The sequence below is a fragment of the Wyeomyia smithii genome, chromosome 1, assembly GCF_029784165.1.
Source record: "Wyeomyia smithii strain HCP4-BCI-WySm-NY-G18 chromosome 1, ASM2978416v1, whole genome shotgun sequence".
NCBI classification, from domain to species: domain Eukaryota; kingdom Metazoa; phylum Arthropoda; class Insecta; order Diptera; family Culicidae; genus Wyeomyia; species Wyeomyia smithii.
Genome location: NC_073694.1, coordinates 11217048 through 11231836, shown reverse-complemented (window position 1 = coordinate 11231836; position 14789 = coordinate 11217048). Strand labels below are relative to the sequence as shown.

The 14789-nt window shown below is 43.2% G+C and overlaps 1 protein-coding gene across 1 annotated transcript; it reads right to left on the bottom strand.

Moving 5' to 3' along the window:
• Positions 1 to 11512: 11512 nt before the first annotated feature.
• On the bottom strand, positions 11513 to 14733 carry LOC129732860 (cyclic nucleotide-binding domain-containing protein 2-like). The gene is made up of 6 exons (XM_055694217.1): positions 14655 to 14733; positions 14419 to 14598; positions 14113 to 14361; positions 13939 to 14050; positions 12771 to 12904; positions 11513 to 12708 (listed from the first exon to the last, which is right to left on the bottom strand). The coding sequence occupies exons 1-6, from the start codon at positions 14676 to 14678 to the stop codon at positions 11995 to 11997; spliced, it is 1413 nt and encodes a 470-aa protein (XP_055550192.1). The 5' UTR covers positions 14679 to 14733; the 3' UTR covers positions 11513 to 11994.
• Positions 14734 to 14789: the final 56 nt, after the last annotated feature.

The following is a 14789-nucleotide window of genomic DNA, read 5'->3' as shown; positions in this document are numbered from 1 at the left end:
TTACAGATGTATGACTGGGGCGATCTCTTATCGTAAGGCATTTGCCGCCAACTAAACTGCAGGTGCCGGCCGAAAAGGGTTGATTCGGGCCAGCAGAATCGTTTCTCGGGCCAATCCGGAGAATTCTGGCTGTGCTGACTCGGCGAGGTAACGGTGATGACGGGTGGCGCGCAAACGGCGCGGCAAGCGTGATGAGAACGTGCTCTCGTGCGGTTTCTCCGATTCCTAGGGTGAGAAAATCTTTCTGTCTCCTAGCATGCACACGAATCGGGTTTCACACACTTAACTATTCGCACGTTCTATCTAACTCCTTGAAGCAGTGACCTAACGCGAAACTATTCACTTCCACTATGTTTGGCGGTTTGGAACGAAGTGATCCTACAGTTTTAGCCCTCAGATAAACTAGGAGACCTGACTACTTGCCGGAAGTACGTCAGTACATAATCGAAAATCCTTCGGGATCACTCGGAATTCGCTAAATAATTCTTTCGGTTCGTTTTGACCTACGCACGTAGTTTTGCCTTCTCTTTCCTTCAACTTTCCTAGAAAGGTTCGTTTTGAACCTGCATGTGAAGTAATCTCACTCGGGTTTCCTTATATAATTTATTTCGGCTATCTAAGGGATCGACGCATGGACGTGCGACGCGTGGCCTACCTTTTGGCGATCTTACCTTAGACACAACCCAACTGAGCACTAATCAAGGTGAATATTTACAGGACTTAAGTGTTATATTCTAAATTTTTATAGTAAGAATATTTTATCGCTTCCAACTCAACCGTACTGCATTATGCTGTGACCGGCAACGGTTACAAATTGTCTTTTACTCCAAGTAGTGCAGTATTACTTTGTAGTGTTGTGTTATTCTCGTACGATAGACTCCCAGCCTTTATTGAGAAATCAATCAAAAGTTTAGTAATGAAGTAAGATATCAAAGTATATGAACACCAAAAACAAGTCGAAGAAACCAAGAACCAGTACTGAGCGTTCCGGACCCTGCAAGCCAGAATGGCAGCAGACGGCGGTGAAGCGAGTTCAACCACTGGTTGGGACGCCGGTGAATGGCCTTCTACTCGAGGTAGGAGGAATTTAACAATTTTGACGTAGAACTACGTTTTACTTTAGCATTCCACACAGGGATGCAAACTGAAAAACTGGGACGAAATTTGTCCCTTTTCAAATACTTATAGGTCGGTTGGTTTTCAACCGATTTTCTTCAGTCTTGCAGCAATCGATTGGAAAATTATACACGCATCTGCCCAAATGTTGTTTGAATCTACGAACTATTGCACTATTGAAAATTGTCAAGCCTTGTTGGAATAATAATAACGTACTCTGATTGGTCGCTTGCTTGCTGTGTGTGTATGATATGGTGTGATGTGTGTATGTGTGTATGATATGGTATGATGTGTGTATGGTATGATGATATGGTATGATGATATGGTATGATGTGTGTGTGTAATGAAACATTTATGCGGTCGTGTCTTGGATACAACCTCCTACTTTTTTTTCGCTTCTTCTCTTTTTATTATTGATCATGAGGAGGATTGTAAAGCGCTTTTATACCATTTAGCAGATACTTTCCGGCCTTTTGTTAGGAGATTGTTATGAAATGACACACATTCGGATGAAATACTGATGGATGGCTTTCGTTTAGTTGGTAGTGACTGGGACATGCAACAGTATCGGTTGTTTCGCGCGTGAACTTCCACTCTCTCAGCGCAAACCTATTAAGTGTATCGATATTCGGTAGAAACAGCGACATAAAGTTATCATTCATAACTTTACGATACATTTTATTCGATTTTAAGTAAGTTGATTTTTTATACAAATCTTGTATTACGTCTTGATTATGAATTTGATAATGAATTTGGATCAATATCACCAAGTCCAATGATGGCAACGAAAGCATTGATTAACTAGCTGCCTAACGAATATATAACGAGAATACATAAATTGTAGCCTTTTTCTAGATACTGAAGAAAACCCCTGCAAAACAAATGCAAACTGTGTTATCTTTTAATCTTTGACCCGCGAATTAATGATACCAAATTTTGATTCTCACCCATCGGTTTTTTACTTTTCTAGTTAGGATTATTGGTGTTTCTTTCAGTTTTCGATAATTAGTTGGAACTTTCTTTTCCTTTTCGTTCAGTTGTAATTTTGTTTTTATAGTTCAATGTTGTACACTGCCTCCATTTCTTTATATTTGAGATTCAGTTTGGTTTACCTCGCATTCTGGAATTCTAATGCATACTTTCTTTTCGTTGAGTTTTTTTATTTTTTATTTTCGTTGACGTTTTGGATTCTTTTTTTTTTCGACTTTTATTTTATAGATGTAGTTTAATTAAAGCAGCAGTATTTTTGTAGCACAGCTCAAACTAAAAATAAATATTCAGATTAATTTAAGCAACGTTTTAGTTGAATCTAGCTATCAGTATTATTTCAGGTTATGTTATAAGCCTCGCTGACGAGGCTGATGTTGCTTCGAATGCTACAAATATTAATCCGAAATAACTTCAAATTTCACCCAATGTATAGTTCAATTTTGCATTTAGATATTCCAGCTTTTGAACTTTTGAACCCTGGACTTTTTGATTTTTTGAACTTTTAGTATTATCTCGGATGATATTATTCTAATTTTCAACTCTTTTTTACATTTTTATTTTACTAATTACTTCTTAGCCTTTCTTTTGATTTTGATCTTATTTCACTATGGGACTTTGGATTTTTTTTTCATTGCTATTATTTATATCATAGACTTTTATTCCCTTCAATCAACCATACATACTTACTTTCCTGGTGAAACATCCCTCAGGACTTCACCTGCGTTACAATGTAACGCCAACGCATTCGATCCATAGCAGCTTGCCTCCAGTTTTATAAGCGTTTTACACTTCCAAGATCACATGTTGCCAGGGGTCACATGTTGGCCACGGCTGTGACTCGTCAGAGCATGGGTAGATATCGAGATGCAAGAGCCGCTGAAAAGAGACTCCATCGCCAGAAGAAACGACAGCATTGGGAGCGTATTCTTGCGGAGGCGGAAGGTTGCTTCTCCAGGCACGATTCGAGGAGCTTCTACAAGAAGGTCAACGGAATCAGGAATCGAAACGTGTCAGCCCCTGTCATGTGCAACGATAGGGAGGGGAACCTGATAACCGATAAAACAGAGGTGGCCAGGCGTTGGAGGGAACACTTCAGTGTGCTGTTGAACGGTGAGGGAAACAGTGGAGTCGAAAGGAGCAGGATGACTATTGAGCATGATGGTCAAGCTGTGGATCCACCATCCATGGACGAGGTGAAGAAAGCAGTGAAAGAGCTGAGAAACTGCAAGGCAGCCGGGAAGGATGGCATTCCCGCCGAACTCTTCAAAGTCGGGAGCGAACAGCTATATCGTGCCATCCATCGGATCATGCTGAGAGTGTGGTTTGATGAATAATTGCCCTCGGACTGGTTAAAGGGTCTCATATGCCCGATCTACAAAAAAGGTCATCGCCTGGACTGTAGCAATTATCGGGGCATAACTCTTCTCAATACCGTGTACAAAATTCTCTCCCGCATCCTGTTCCACAGACTGAGGCCGTTGCAGGAGACCTTTGTTGGCGAGTACCAATGCGGTTTTCGAGGGGGACGCTCCACGACGGACCAAATGTCTACCTTGCGACAAATCCTCGATAAATTTAGAGAATACAACTTGCAGACGCACCATCTGTTCATAGACTTCAGGGCAGCGTACGATTCAGTCAAGAGAAATGAGTTATGGCAGATTATGATCGAACATGGCTTCCCAACAAAGCTAATTAGGCTGATACGTGCCACCCTTGAAGGTTCTACATCAAGCGTCAGGATAGCCGGTGAGATATCGGACTCTTTCGTGACGTTAGATGGTTTGAAGCAGGGTGACGGGCTGTCGAACTTATTGTTCAACACCGCATTGGAAGGTGCTATACGGAGGGCTGGTGTGCAGAGAAGCGGCACCATCATTACGAAGTCACACGCTTCTCGGTTTTGCGGACGATATCGACAACATTGGTATCAACCGTAGAGCTGTGGAAGAGGCCTTCGGACCTCTCAGGAGGGAAGCTGCGAGATTAGGGCTGGTCATAAACTCTGCCAAAACGAAATACATGGTGGCTGGCAGAGTGCGTGGTAGTCCGTCGGAGGTTGGTGCTGCGGTGGTGCTAGATGGGGAAACATTCGAAGTAGTCGACGAATTTATTTACCTGGGAACATTAGTGACATGTGACAACGAGGTTAGCCGTGAGATAAAGAGGCGGATAGCAGCCGCAAACAGGGCCTTTTACGGACTACGTAACCAGCTAAGGTCCCGCAGTCTGCAAATCCGTACTAAACTTGCACTCTATAAAACACTGATTCCAGGCATACAAATCGGCGGATATAGTCAAGCGGATAAAACACGGCTGGCTTCAGTGGACTGGGCATGTAGCGAGAATGCCGGATGAGCGTCAAGCGAAGGCTATATTTAGCAGGAATCCCGATAGAGGTCGTCGACTTTGGGGTAGACCCCGCACTCGTTGGATGTGTGCTGTCGACGAGGATGCACGCGAAATAGGTGTTAGGGGCGATTGGAGGATAGCAGCCCAAGACCGAGGGACATGGCGACGTATTCTGGATTCGGCACTGGATCGATAATCGGTCTGTCGCCTTAAAATGAAAAAGGAAAGGAAATACTTCCAAGATCTTGCTCCACTTTGTCCAACTACCAAGCTCGTAGCGCGCCTCTACGTCTTGTACCGGTTTGATTCGAGACGAACACTTTTTTTGTGGGATTTTTGTCTTGCATTCTTACAAGCTTACTTGCAATAGCTCGTGGTTCATTCTTCACTTCCATAAACCATCCCCACGTACTCCGCTGAAGATGGTCCTATGCACACGTCGTTCGAAAAAGGCTAGTGATTGCAAGGCCTCCTCGAGTATTGTCCGTGTCTCGTGCTCGTAGAGGACTATACCGGTCTTATGAGCATCTTGTACATGGTGCACTTGATACGAGGCGAAGTTTGCCAGACTTCAAAGTCCTGTGGAGTCCGTTGTAGGCACGAATTCTGTAGCTGGAATACGTCTGCGGATTTCTTTGCTGCATTTGTCTGACGTTACCAATGATCCGAGGTACAAAAATTCGTCAACCACCTCTCCGTCGAACACGCTTCAACTTGGAGTACTGTTCAGCAACCGCCTGAAACGTCCTCCCGACAAGGTTTGCTTCGTCAGCGAAGCAAATGAACTGACTGGATTCATAAAAGATTGTGCCCGCATGTTAAAAGTTGCACGTTTCATTACACCCTTATGCGCAATGTTGAACAGGGGGCTGGGAAGACCGACGCATTGTCTCAGTCCTTCGCGTGTTTCAAACGATCTTGATACCGCACACGAAATCTTCACACTGTACACCTTCCATCGTAACCCTAATCAGTCTTGTTAGTTTCGCAGGGAAGCCATTTTGTTCCATAACTTTTCATAGCTCTACACGGTCGATAGTACCGTAAGCGATCCTGAAATCGATGCGTGGGGACTCACAACACTTTTGGAAGATCTGCCGCAGCGTAAAGATTTGGTTCGATGTCAATCGCCCATCCACAAAAGGAGCTTGAAAACTTCCCACAAACCTTCGCGCTAGCGGCGAGTTACGGCGAAAGATGATCTGGGAGAGCCACTCTTCCGGTAGCTGTTCTGTATCCCAGACCCTGACTATCAGCTGATGCAGATAAAAAGCCAACCTATCCGGGCCAAACTAGCTCCACCGCGATGCTATCCTTTCCAGCTGATTTGTTCTTGAGCTGCTTGATAGCATTCTTAACTTCACTTATCGTAGGGGCCGGTATGTCTCCATCATCTGCTGTACTGAAGAAGTCGTTCCTCCTAACGTCTCAATCCTCTGCCTCTGCGCTATTCATGTGTTCGTTGTAGTGCTGCTTTCATCTGTCGATCACCCTACGTTCCTCCTTCAAGAATCCTCCATTCTCCACCCATTCGTGGCACAAAGCCTTCGCGGTATGCGTTTAGTTTCTTGTAGAATCAACGTGTTTGTAGACTCTACGTGCTCTATCAAGCGTCGCCTTCTGCCCCGGAAAAGATGGGTCTGCTATCTACGTTTCTGTTTGTATCGACTCACGTTATGAAGGGTCTTTCGATTGTAACAGGGGGTCGCCCTGCACATACTTAAATTTGCCCGACGAAACCCTTACTGGGCGGCCAAGTACGGCTAACGGAATTTCGGACTTCTGCTAGAACATTGAAGAAAAAAAATTAAACAAAAACCAAACTTATCCGCGTTTATTTCGTGGTGTCGGTGGTGAGGGTAACTGCGGTGACGTTGCCGCTCGTTGTCGGTCTGGCGGTATCCAACAGCAAATACCACTCGTAGCACTCGCACTTACGGGCCAGCGGAACAACCTTCGCTGGTGTTATAACAAAGAAGCGGAACAAACTTCGCTTCACGGTACACAAATCAAATACACAAAAATAAACGTGATCGAAGCTAAACTGATTATCCCACGGCCAAAACAAACCCGCCGAAAGACCGAATTCAGCACCACTTTTTCACAGCTAGAGGAAAATTCCGGCCTATTTAACCCTAACAATTCTTCTACAAAAATGAAATAAAAATTATCGAACCTATCTAACGCAACCATATCGTTCACAAACAAAAAACGAACGATTTTAAACGAAAATAAAACCAATTTATGTGAACGATATTCAGCGCAAGTGGTGAGAATTGTCAAGTTTGGGTACACGCTCTTCCAGCGTTACCCAAAATTAGGTAAATTTTCCACTCGATGCTAAAATTACAAGCGCGCAGGTTACAAGCTGCAGCATCAATGTCCGCGCTAAGCTCTTCTCGTCTAGAATCGTTTGACACTCCTCGTCGAACCAGCCGATACGCCGATTTCTCTCGACGAATCCGACAGCACCTTCCGCTGCTTTGTTAATGGCTGCTTTCACAGTACTCCAGCAGTCCTCCAGAGGGGTTTCGGTAAGCTCTCCCTCATCCGGTAACGCTGCTTCAAGGTTTTGCGCGTACCCAGTAGCGACTTCGGGGAGTTTAGGTCGCTCCAAATACCGTGACGGGCGACGCACGGTAGCGAGTTTCGTTGACAAACGAAAGTCTTTGGCGCATTTTGACCATTGGAAGATAGTGATCAGAAATTCTGTCTCGCCGGGGGACCATCGTGACAGCACTGTTTAGAGTCCCATGTTGGCACCAGGACGATGATCAGCCTCCCCTAACATCCATCACTCAGGATGCACCAACCAGTTGTGCCCATGTTTCAGCTGGCAGTCTATTGTGATCGTATTACTACTCATGGAGGTGTGAGATATGGACTTTTGACGACCGGAGCTAAGTTTGACTGTCGTTCCAGGTTTTCAGCTCACCATTCACCATTAGCTATTCGTACTGTTCGTTATTTTATCAATACTTGAATTATTTTCTCACTTTTGACGTAGAATAACGTCTAACGGCAACATATATAGGGGTAGAAATTAAAAAACCGAAAAGATCGAGAACGTCACAAAAATTGCTCAAAACTCAGTCAGTTTCCAACGGTTTTCCTTCGTTCTAACAGCAATCGATTGGAGAATTGGTTATGCATCTACCAAACTGCGGAAAATTGAGACAAATCAAACACCCCGCAGTTCCAGAGCACCGCGGCAGTGATGGTTTGGGGTCATATCCAGGCGTGAAAATCAACACCGCATGCTACAAGGTCAATTTTCTGGAGAAGGTTGTGACCCTGGACTTTTATGTATAGTCGTACATGCTGGCCAAGCAGAGTGAACACCTTGTATACAAACGATATAAATTTATAACCGATATGTTGTTGTTATTTTACTCTCGCTAGTCCACAAAGACACATCTACCACCTAACTCTACAGTAGTCACGTATAGAAGCTAGCACACATAAATTCAGTCTTCATTGCATAACCAATTATTGCAGGATGATCCTTACTGGGAAACTGGCTTGACCCGCAGTCGGCTCAGCAAGGCTGAGCAGGCGACTCATTCGAACGTAGCGTTACACAGTAAACGGACCAACTGGCGGAACGCAACACTGCACAGTATTACTAAACATGTCCGGACATGTAAGCAATTTTATCCGGATCTGTCGCATCGCGTTTACTTTCAGTCATTCGACCACTACTCATAGCTATAAGTGTACGTGTGCAAGTGTGTGCAGGGCCAGATTTAGGGTTTTGTGAGCTCGGTGGAGAAGGGGGGGGGTTTGTCAAGTAATTTGTGAGGGGCCCTTTTTTCAGTTTTCAGAATTTTAAAATACAAAACGTAGGATAAATTTTCTAAGGGCGAATGTAAAATTGAAGTTTGGAATCGGAACATGTGTAACTATCGGGATAGATTTCTCCCTAACAACCTTGAGAACCCCTGAACAAGGCTCAACAAGGGTCGACACAGGTTCGCGACTGATTGCCAACAAAACACCTGTAGATTCTTTTTGAAAAAAGTTCCCCTTTTATTTCTCTCAATCCCTAGTCTTACACCCTTTTTCTGTAGGAGCTTAAGACCACTGTTACCATTAGTTGAATGTATTGTGGTATTTTCTTATACTTTACTCGTACCTCTTGTTTTTTTTTTGTGTGTTTTCCAGAAAATTACAGGGTCCTGTTATTAGAAACTTTTCTTAACACCGAGTGTCTATTGATCGTGAGTGCGATCGAAAAGTTTTCATACCTGTCGTTTGCTGTTGTAACGTCTCTTCTTTTAACCAATCTATTTTAAACTTCTCTACCGTGCTGGATCGAAATCCATACACCTATGTAAGCACATGATAATCTTCGACGGTCAATATAAAATCAAGAAATCACATATTGCTTTTAACTGACTTGTTTACTTATAGGTCTACTTATACTTTATCATTATTTTCAAGCAAAATTATGAGAATCACTACGAAACTCGAAGAAATCATGTTTAAATAGAACATGTTTGAATCGAAATCCGTACATAGTTTTTTGTCTGAATCAAAACCCGTACACTTTTGAATCGAAATCCGCACACCCGCGATATAGACAGGATCAAAGTCCATACAGCAATGAATCACAAAAATAAGTACAAAAATGAACATCTTTTATTTATAATTTATTCAAATTTACGAATAAATATATTCTGAGGATCAATTGGTTCCTAAAGTTTCACACGGTTTTCTAATTTTTAATATCAGCTGAAATAGAGCAATTTTCGTAGCGTTTCGTTGCGGCACCCTTTGTCGTATTAACCGGAACGCCGGATTCGCTCGAAGCTTCCCGGTACGACTTTTCCTTGCGCACCTCAGTCACAGCTCCTTAGAAATTGTTTGCCGTTTATATTTATACTTGTTTTCTTCCATTATATGCTGAATGCAAGAAGAAAGTTCAACAATATATGCATGATACACACGCTGTACGGATTTCGATTCAAGCAATTAACAAGGATCAAAATCCGTACGGCGCAGTTTTTGTAGAGTAAAAAAAAATTACACTATTTACCAGTCAATATACAGCTCGAAAATGACAAAGACTTACCTTTTCCATCAATTTTAAAAAGATTCACAGAGTAAAACACTTATATCCCACTTGAAAAACGTTTTTATTTGAAGAATGTTTCCTTAGTAAACTCTCTAACGATACAACGCAATGACAACTGAAACCGATACACGATTGATTTTTCATTTTTAATATTTTTATTTCATGGCCTACTGGTGTATAGTTTAATTTAACAGAAGGCCAACAGCTCAGCGGACATGTACATGTAACTATCATATAAATTTTCATTTTTATAATGCTTAAAACTGAAGAAAAACATCAAGGTGTACGGATTTCGATACTGTACGGGTTTCGATGCAGCACGGTACTCACTTCTTCGGCATTTTACTGTTTTCAGTCTATCATTCTTTTCGTAAACTTCGCTTCTGATCGTTCAAGTGGTTAGAATTGAAATGATCGACTCTTGTAAGTTGCTCTAGCTTGCCCAACGAATCAGCTTAATTTTTATGACCAGAAATAGGCTAATTCGTTCCTTTTTTTTACCGCCCTAGTGCTGGATGGGATGAAGCTAGTTTGTTGTGGCTGCATCCTTCTTCTTAGATAGGGTGGAAGGGCTACGCATAGGGAATAAGATCCCATCTGAGTTTTCTTAACATTCAAACTTAATTTTATTTTAGTCGCGCTTTTATCTCACAATTCTCAAACAGAAATAATACCGACACACACGTGTAATAATTGTAAAAAAAAATTGTAAATTGATATTTCATAACAAGAAATATTATAGTATTGAAAAATGTCGAGCCATACTTAAAAGGCAGATTTCGATCAATCAGAGCTCCAATATGAATATTTTCGAAATCTGTATGACATCTAGAGGTTGCAAATCGACCCCAGATGCCATTTTTAGCTGTAGGATGGCGATTTCCAGTTGCTGGAAAACAGCCTAAATGGCTAAATACTACCCCATATGCCTATTTCTATACTCGGGGTAATTCACAGAGCCTGAAATTCGTCCCAGACGTCATGTTTCAATCGAACATGGCGGCTTCCGGTTTCTGGGAAACAGCAAAAAATTGTCATTCTAGGAAGATTCCAAATTCCAAATGTCGTTTTTCAATCCAAGATGGCGGCATCTAATTTCCAAAAACGACCAGATACCACCAAGTGTGATTTGATACCAAAAGGCCGGAAATCGAATCCAAACGCCAAACGGAAATCCAAGATAAAGGCTTCCGATTAATGAAAAAGTCAGGAATGGCCAAATACCTCCCAATTTAAGTAATCAAGAAGATGAACAGAGCCCAAAATTCGAGCAATACTTTATTTTGAAAACCGATGTGGTCACTTCAGGTTAAAAAGAAAACAGCAAAAAAGTGGAGTTGATACCCAGAGACCGGATTTAAAATCCAGTTGTCATTTTGTAATTCAAGATAGCGAATTTTCGTTAGCGCAAATGACCAAATACCACCCAACATAGCCGGAAAACGACTCAAGCTGTCATTTCGAAATTCCGGTTGATGCAAAACATCCAAATATGGCCGAACACCACCTAATATGGGTGTTTTCGGAGCCGGGATGGTATCCGGAGGTCAGAAATCTACTCCAGATACCATTTTGAATTATTTCAGGGCCTTCACATTAGAGTTATTTTATAATTGTTGAATAAAAGTTATTAACACAAACATTGATACAGGATAGTATATCGTAATCTGAACGCCTATCATTTGAAGAGTTATTGAACGATCGATCATTCTCGAATGCAATAATACAAGGTAACAAACAGCTTCATGTAGTTCTTACGTCAACCTTGCAGTCGTGGCTTAGTACACAGGCCCGCTTTCGTATATTGGCCATCTTTTTAAAAAGGGCAAATAAATTTACCAGAGACACAGCATAATAATTTTGGTCATACGATTTATTAGCAATTTGCCACGTACAGCCTATTGAAAGTTTCGTTATTAGATGCAAAACTACTCATAATAACTAGTTGTCAAATAAACTGCGCTTTTCAAAAGTGATTGCAATGTTTATCTCATGAATATTCATTGGCGTAAGCCCAGCTGCATGCAGTCGAACACACAAAAACAAAGAAAAATCAAACAAATCGACTATCAACGATGATCTTTTCACCGTTTCACACCGTCTTCGCGGAACAACTCATCATATGTCTCAACTAACAACGCAAACTACAAGGTCATTTTTTTTCCTACCCAGAAACAGGGTGGAGGGTGAGAAAGGTGCACTCGCTCGCATGATGTAATAGAAAAGAAGCATCTTCCTTTTCTGTCACGACTGGCACATAATTTATTATCCATTACACTTCATCTAACAGTCAAGCTTCATTTTTTTTCTGGTGCCTTTTAATCACGAGCGGTATGATGAGTATTTTTGCTGGCTCACCGCGCGCATTGAAAGCAAAAGTTATAACGATCGAAAATAAACAGCAATTAGTCGCGCAGAGTTCGACATGTCCGCCGCGTGTTGCATAAGCGTGCGTCCAATCAATTGGGCCCTCTGGCGTGCTCCACCCGGCACATCAGGGGCACATCGATCAGCTGGGTATGATTCTGACGACCGCGTAGTCGAATAAATCCGTTTACAACCTTCTTCCGATAGACCAGCCAATTTAGATCAACCAAAAACTGCTGAAAAAGCTGCTCCCGGCTGGGGATTGCCATATCGAGATGCATTTTAACGCGCTGCCACACGTTGCCGGTATTCTGGTGCTTCATGAACAGCCAATAGCGGGGGATCATCATACACTGCACGTGGTTCCGGGCAACAATCGAGCGATCCTCCATTTGTTCGCCCAGTCCAAAAACCGATCCGCAGCTGTAGCTTCCGACGTCCATAAAGTGATGCTCTAGCGTTTCCTCAGGCAGTGGCGTGGGTTCATCCTCCTTACTGCTAACGGGTGTCGCGTCCAGCGAGGCACGCAGCTGTGGAGACATAATCGACCGTATCACGTCGGAGTCCCTGCGTTTCATCAACCGCTCGGCAATGCGCAGTTCCTTTTCATCACACTCCAGCGGCTGCAGTCGATAGCACTCCCGTTTACCGCGCATCTTCTTCTTGACCTTGAGACACTGCAAAATCATGCACTGGCCGCTAAGTACAAAGTAGGCGTACTCGAATTGGGTGCTCGTTTCGGTTGCGGTGATCCGCTCGTGCGGCTTGAAGTGGTTCACCTTGGCCAGGATGCAGCACTCGCGAATCTGGTGATGGTAAAGTTTTTTCGGTAATTTTTACTGTTAGAAAAATGAAAGCTCAAACCCACCTGATCTTCGTTCCAGTGGTCAAAGTAGTGGAAGCGTTGGATCGCTTCCTGCATCCGGGACCATTGCAGCCGCAGGGTTGGTTCTAGCAAACGCACAAAATCGTCCCGTGAAACGCACAGCAGCTCACAGTCGGCTGCGAACACCACCCGAAAGCCGTCCGTTCGCGAACCCAGCGGGGGAGTAAATGAGCGAAAAAGTTTCGGCATTATTGGGACGAGTGTTTTCCGCATTCATTCTATAGGGGCTTTCACCCACAAGTCAGTACCCGAGGCCGGGCGATGAATCGGAAATCGTTTTAAGTTTTCCGCTTCGAGCCGCCTCACACCCTCCACAACACATTCCGCTCTAGAAAGGCGGACATACTCGAAGGTAGAGGTATGAAATGGAGGAGACAAAGTTTTCAACGGTTCTGCTCGTAAATGAGTGAACACAAATTTGCCCAATCTTTTCGTCCTTTGAGCTGAACCCACCACCCCCCTCGGGTGGAAGGGGTAAATTGTTCCCTTACATCTATATAAGCAATAATAAACCCACAAAAGTGAATGATGGATGGCGAACAGCGAGTGACTCTACAAAGCGATAAATTGCTCCAACCGCTAATCTATTAATCACGATAAATGCTAGTGGCTGCACGGCACGCTTTCCCTACCCACCGTGCCCTTGAAGAGAAGAGTTGCGAAACATGAACTCGCAGTCGGAATTGTGGTTACACGGGACAGTTTTTTAGACAATCAATTTGCCAGAGCGTCTTCTGATCGTTGAAAGTAAATAAACATGAGACAATGGAATAGGAACAGTGTCTTAACATGCTGCTGGAGATCGAAACCGATATTTTACCAGTTCAATACTAGTTTTGAGAGTTAATTATCCGGAAAGTACTTCGACTTTTAATAATTCGATTTTCGTTTTGCAGAACAGTCCCACAAACGTAGGACAGCTTTGCGATTTGCCACCAGCATTCCACAAAGACCAACAGTCTGATGGGCTCCCGGCACGCGATAAAATTCGTACTTTTTCCGATACGGGAAAAAGTTTTAATTGTACCTCATTACGTCGGTCTTTCAGCGGGTGGCTGTTTCCTAACCTCAGTTATGTAGGTCGGGAAATTGTTACCATTCTACCACCATTCTTTTGTAAGCATAAAAATTTTCACTGGATAATACTTACTCGCCGTTGCGCAGGTCATAGTACGGGGACAACCGTACAGAAACGAAATTTCGCCGAACATTTCTCCCGGCACACGAACGCCGTACGCAATATCATCGTACCGCTTGTAAACCTACCAAAGAGCAGATCACATTAAATTTTTCTGTCGACAGAACCTATTAATTAAACCACTACCGGATTCCACGTCAGTCGACTGACGGTGATTTCCCCGTCCAAAACGAAATACATGGCGTGCGCTTCGTGCCCCTCGCGCAGTACAGTGCGACCGGCATTATAATACCGGTACCCCGCGCACTTGGCCAACTGCTCACGAATTTCGGGAGGAAATCGGGATAGGCACTCCAACCGACGAAAAACTTCCGCCAGTTTATCTCGCTTTTCGGCGGTGCGTTCCTCCGACGGTTGGTTGAGAATCGCTTTTTCCTTTAACAATCATCTTTTCAATACTAAGAACATTTGTAATAGCAACTAATTACTCACAAGAAGCGTCAGCAATCCCTTCCTTCCCTTGCGTCGTACGATGACAGCAATATTTCGGCGGGCATTTTCGCCAATCTCTTGATCATCGATTTCCGACAGCCAGTAATTATTGCATATCACCAACCGAATGAGAGATTTAAAACGATATCGTGCCAAACGGCGGCGTCGTAGCTTTTCCTCCTTTGATTGAGCGGTTGCAATTAATTACAAAATTCAAGATCGAACTAATCACTTACTTCCGCTTGTTTCTTGCTAGCCATGTTGCACTTTCGTTTTCGGATTATGAATTTCGAACCTTTTCGAGCAGCGCTTGCTTTGCTACTTTACGAAGTAAAGCTTTTGTGGGTTGTTTCTCATTCCGACCGATAGGG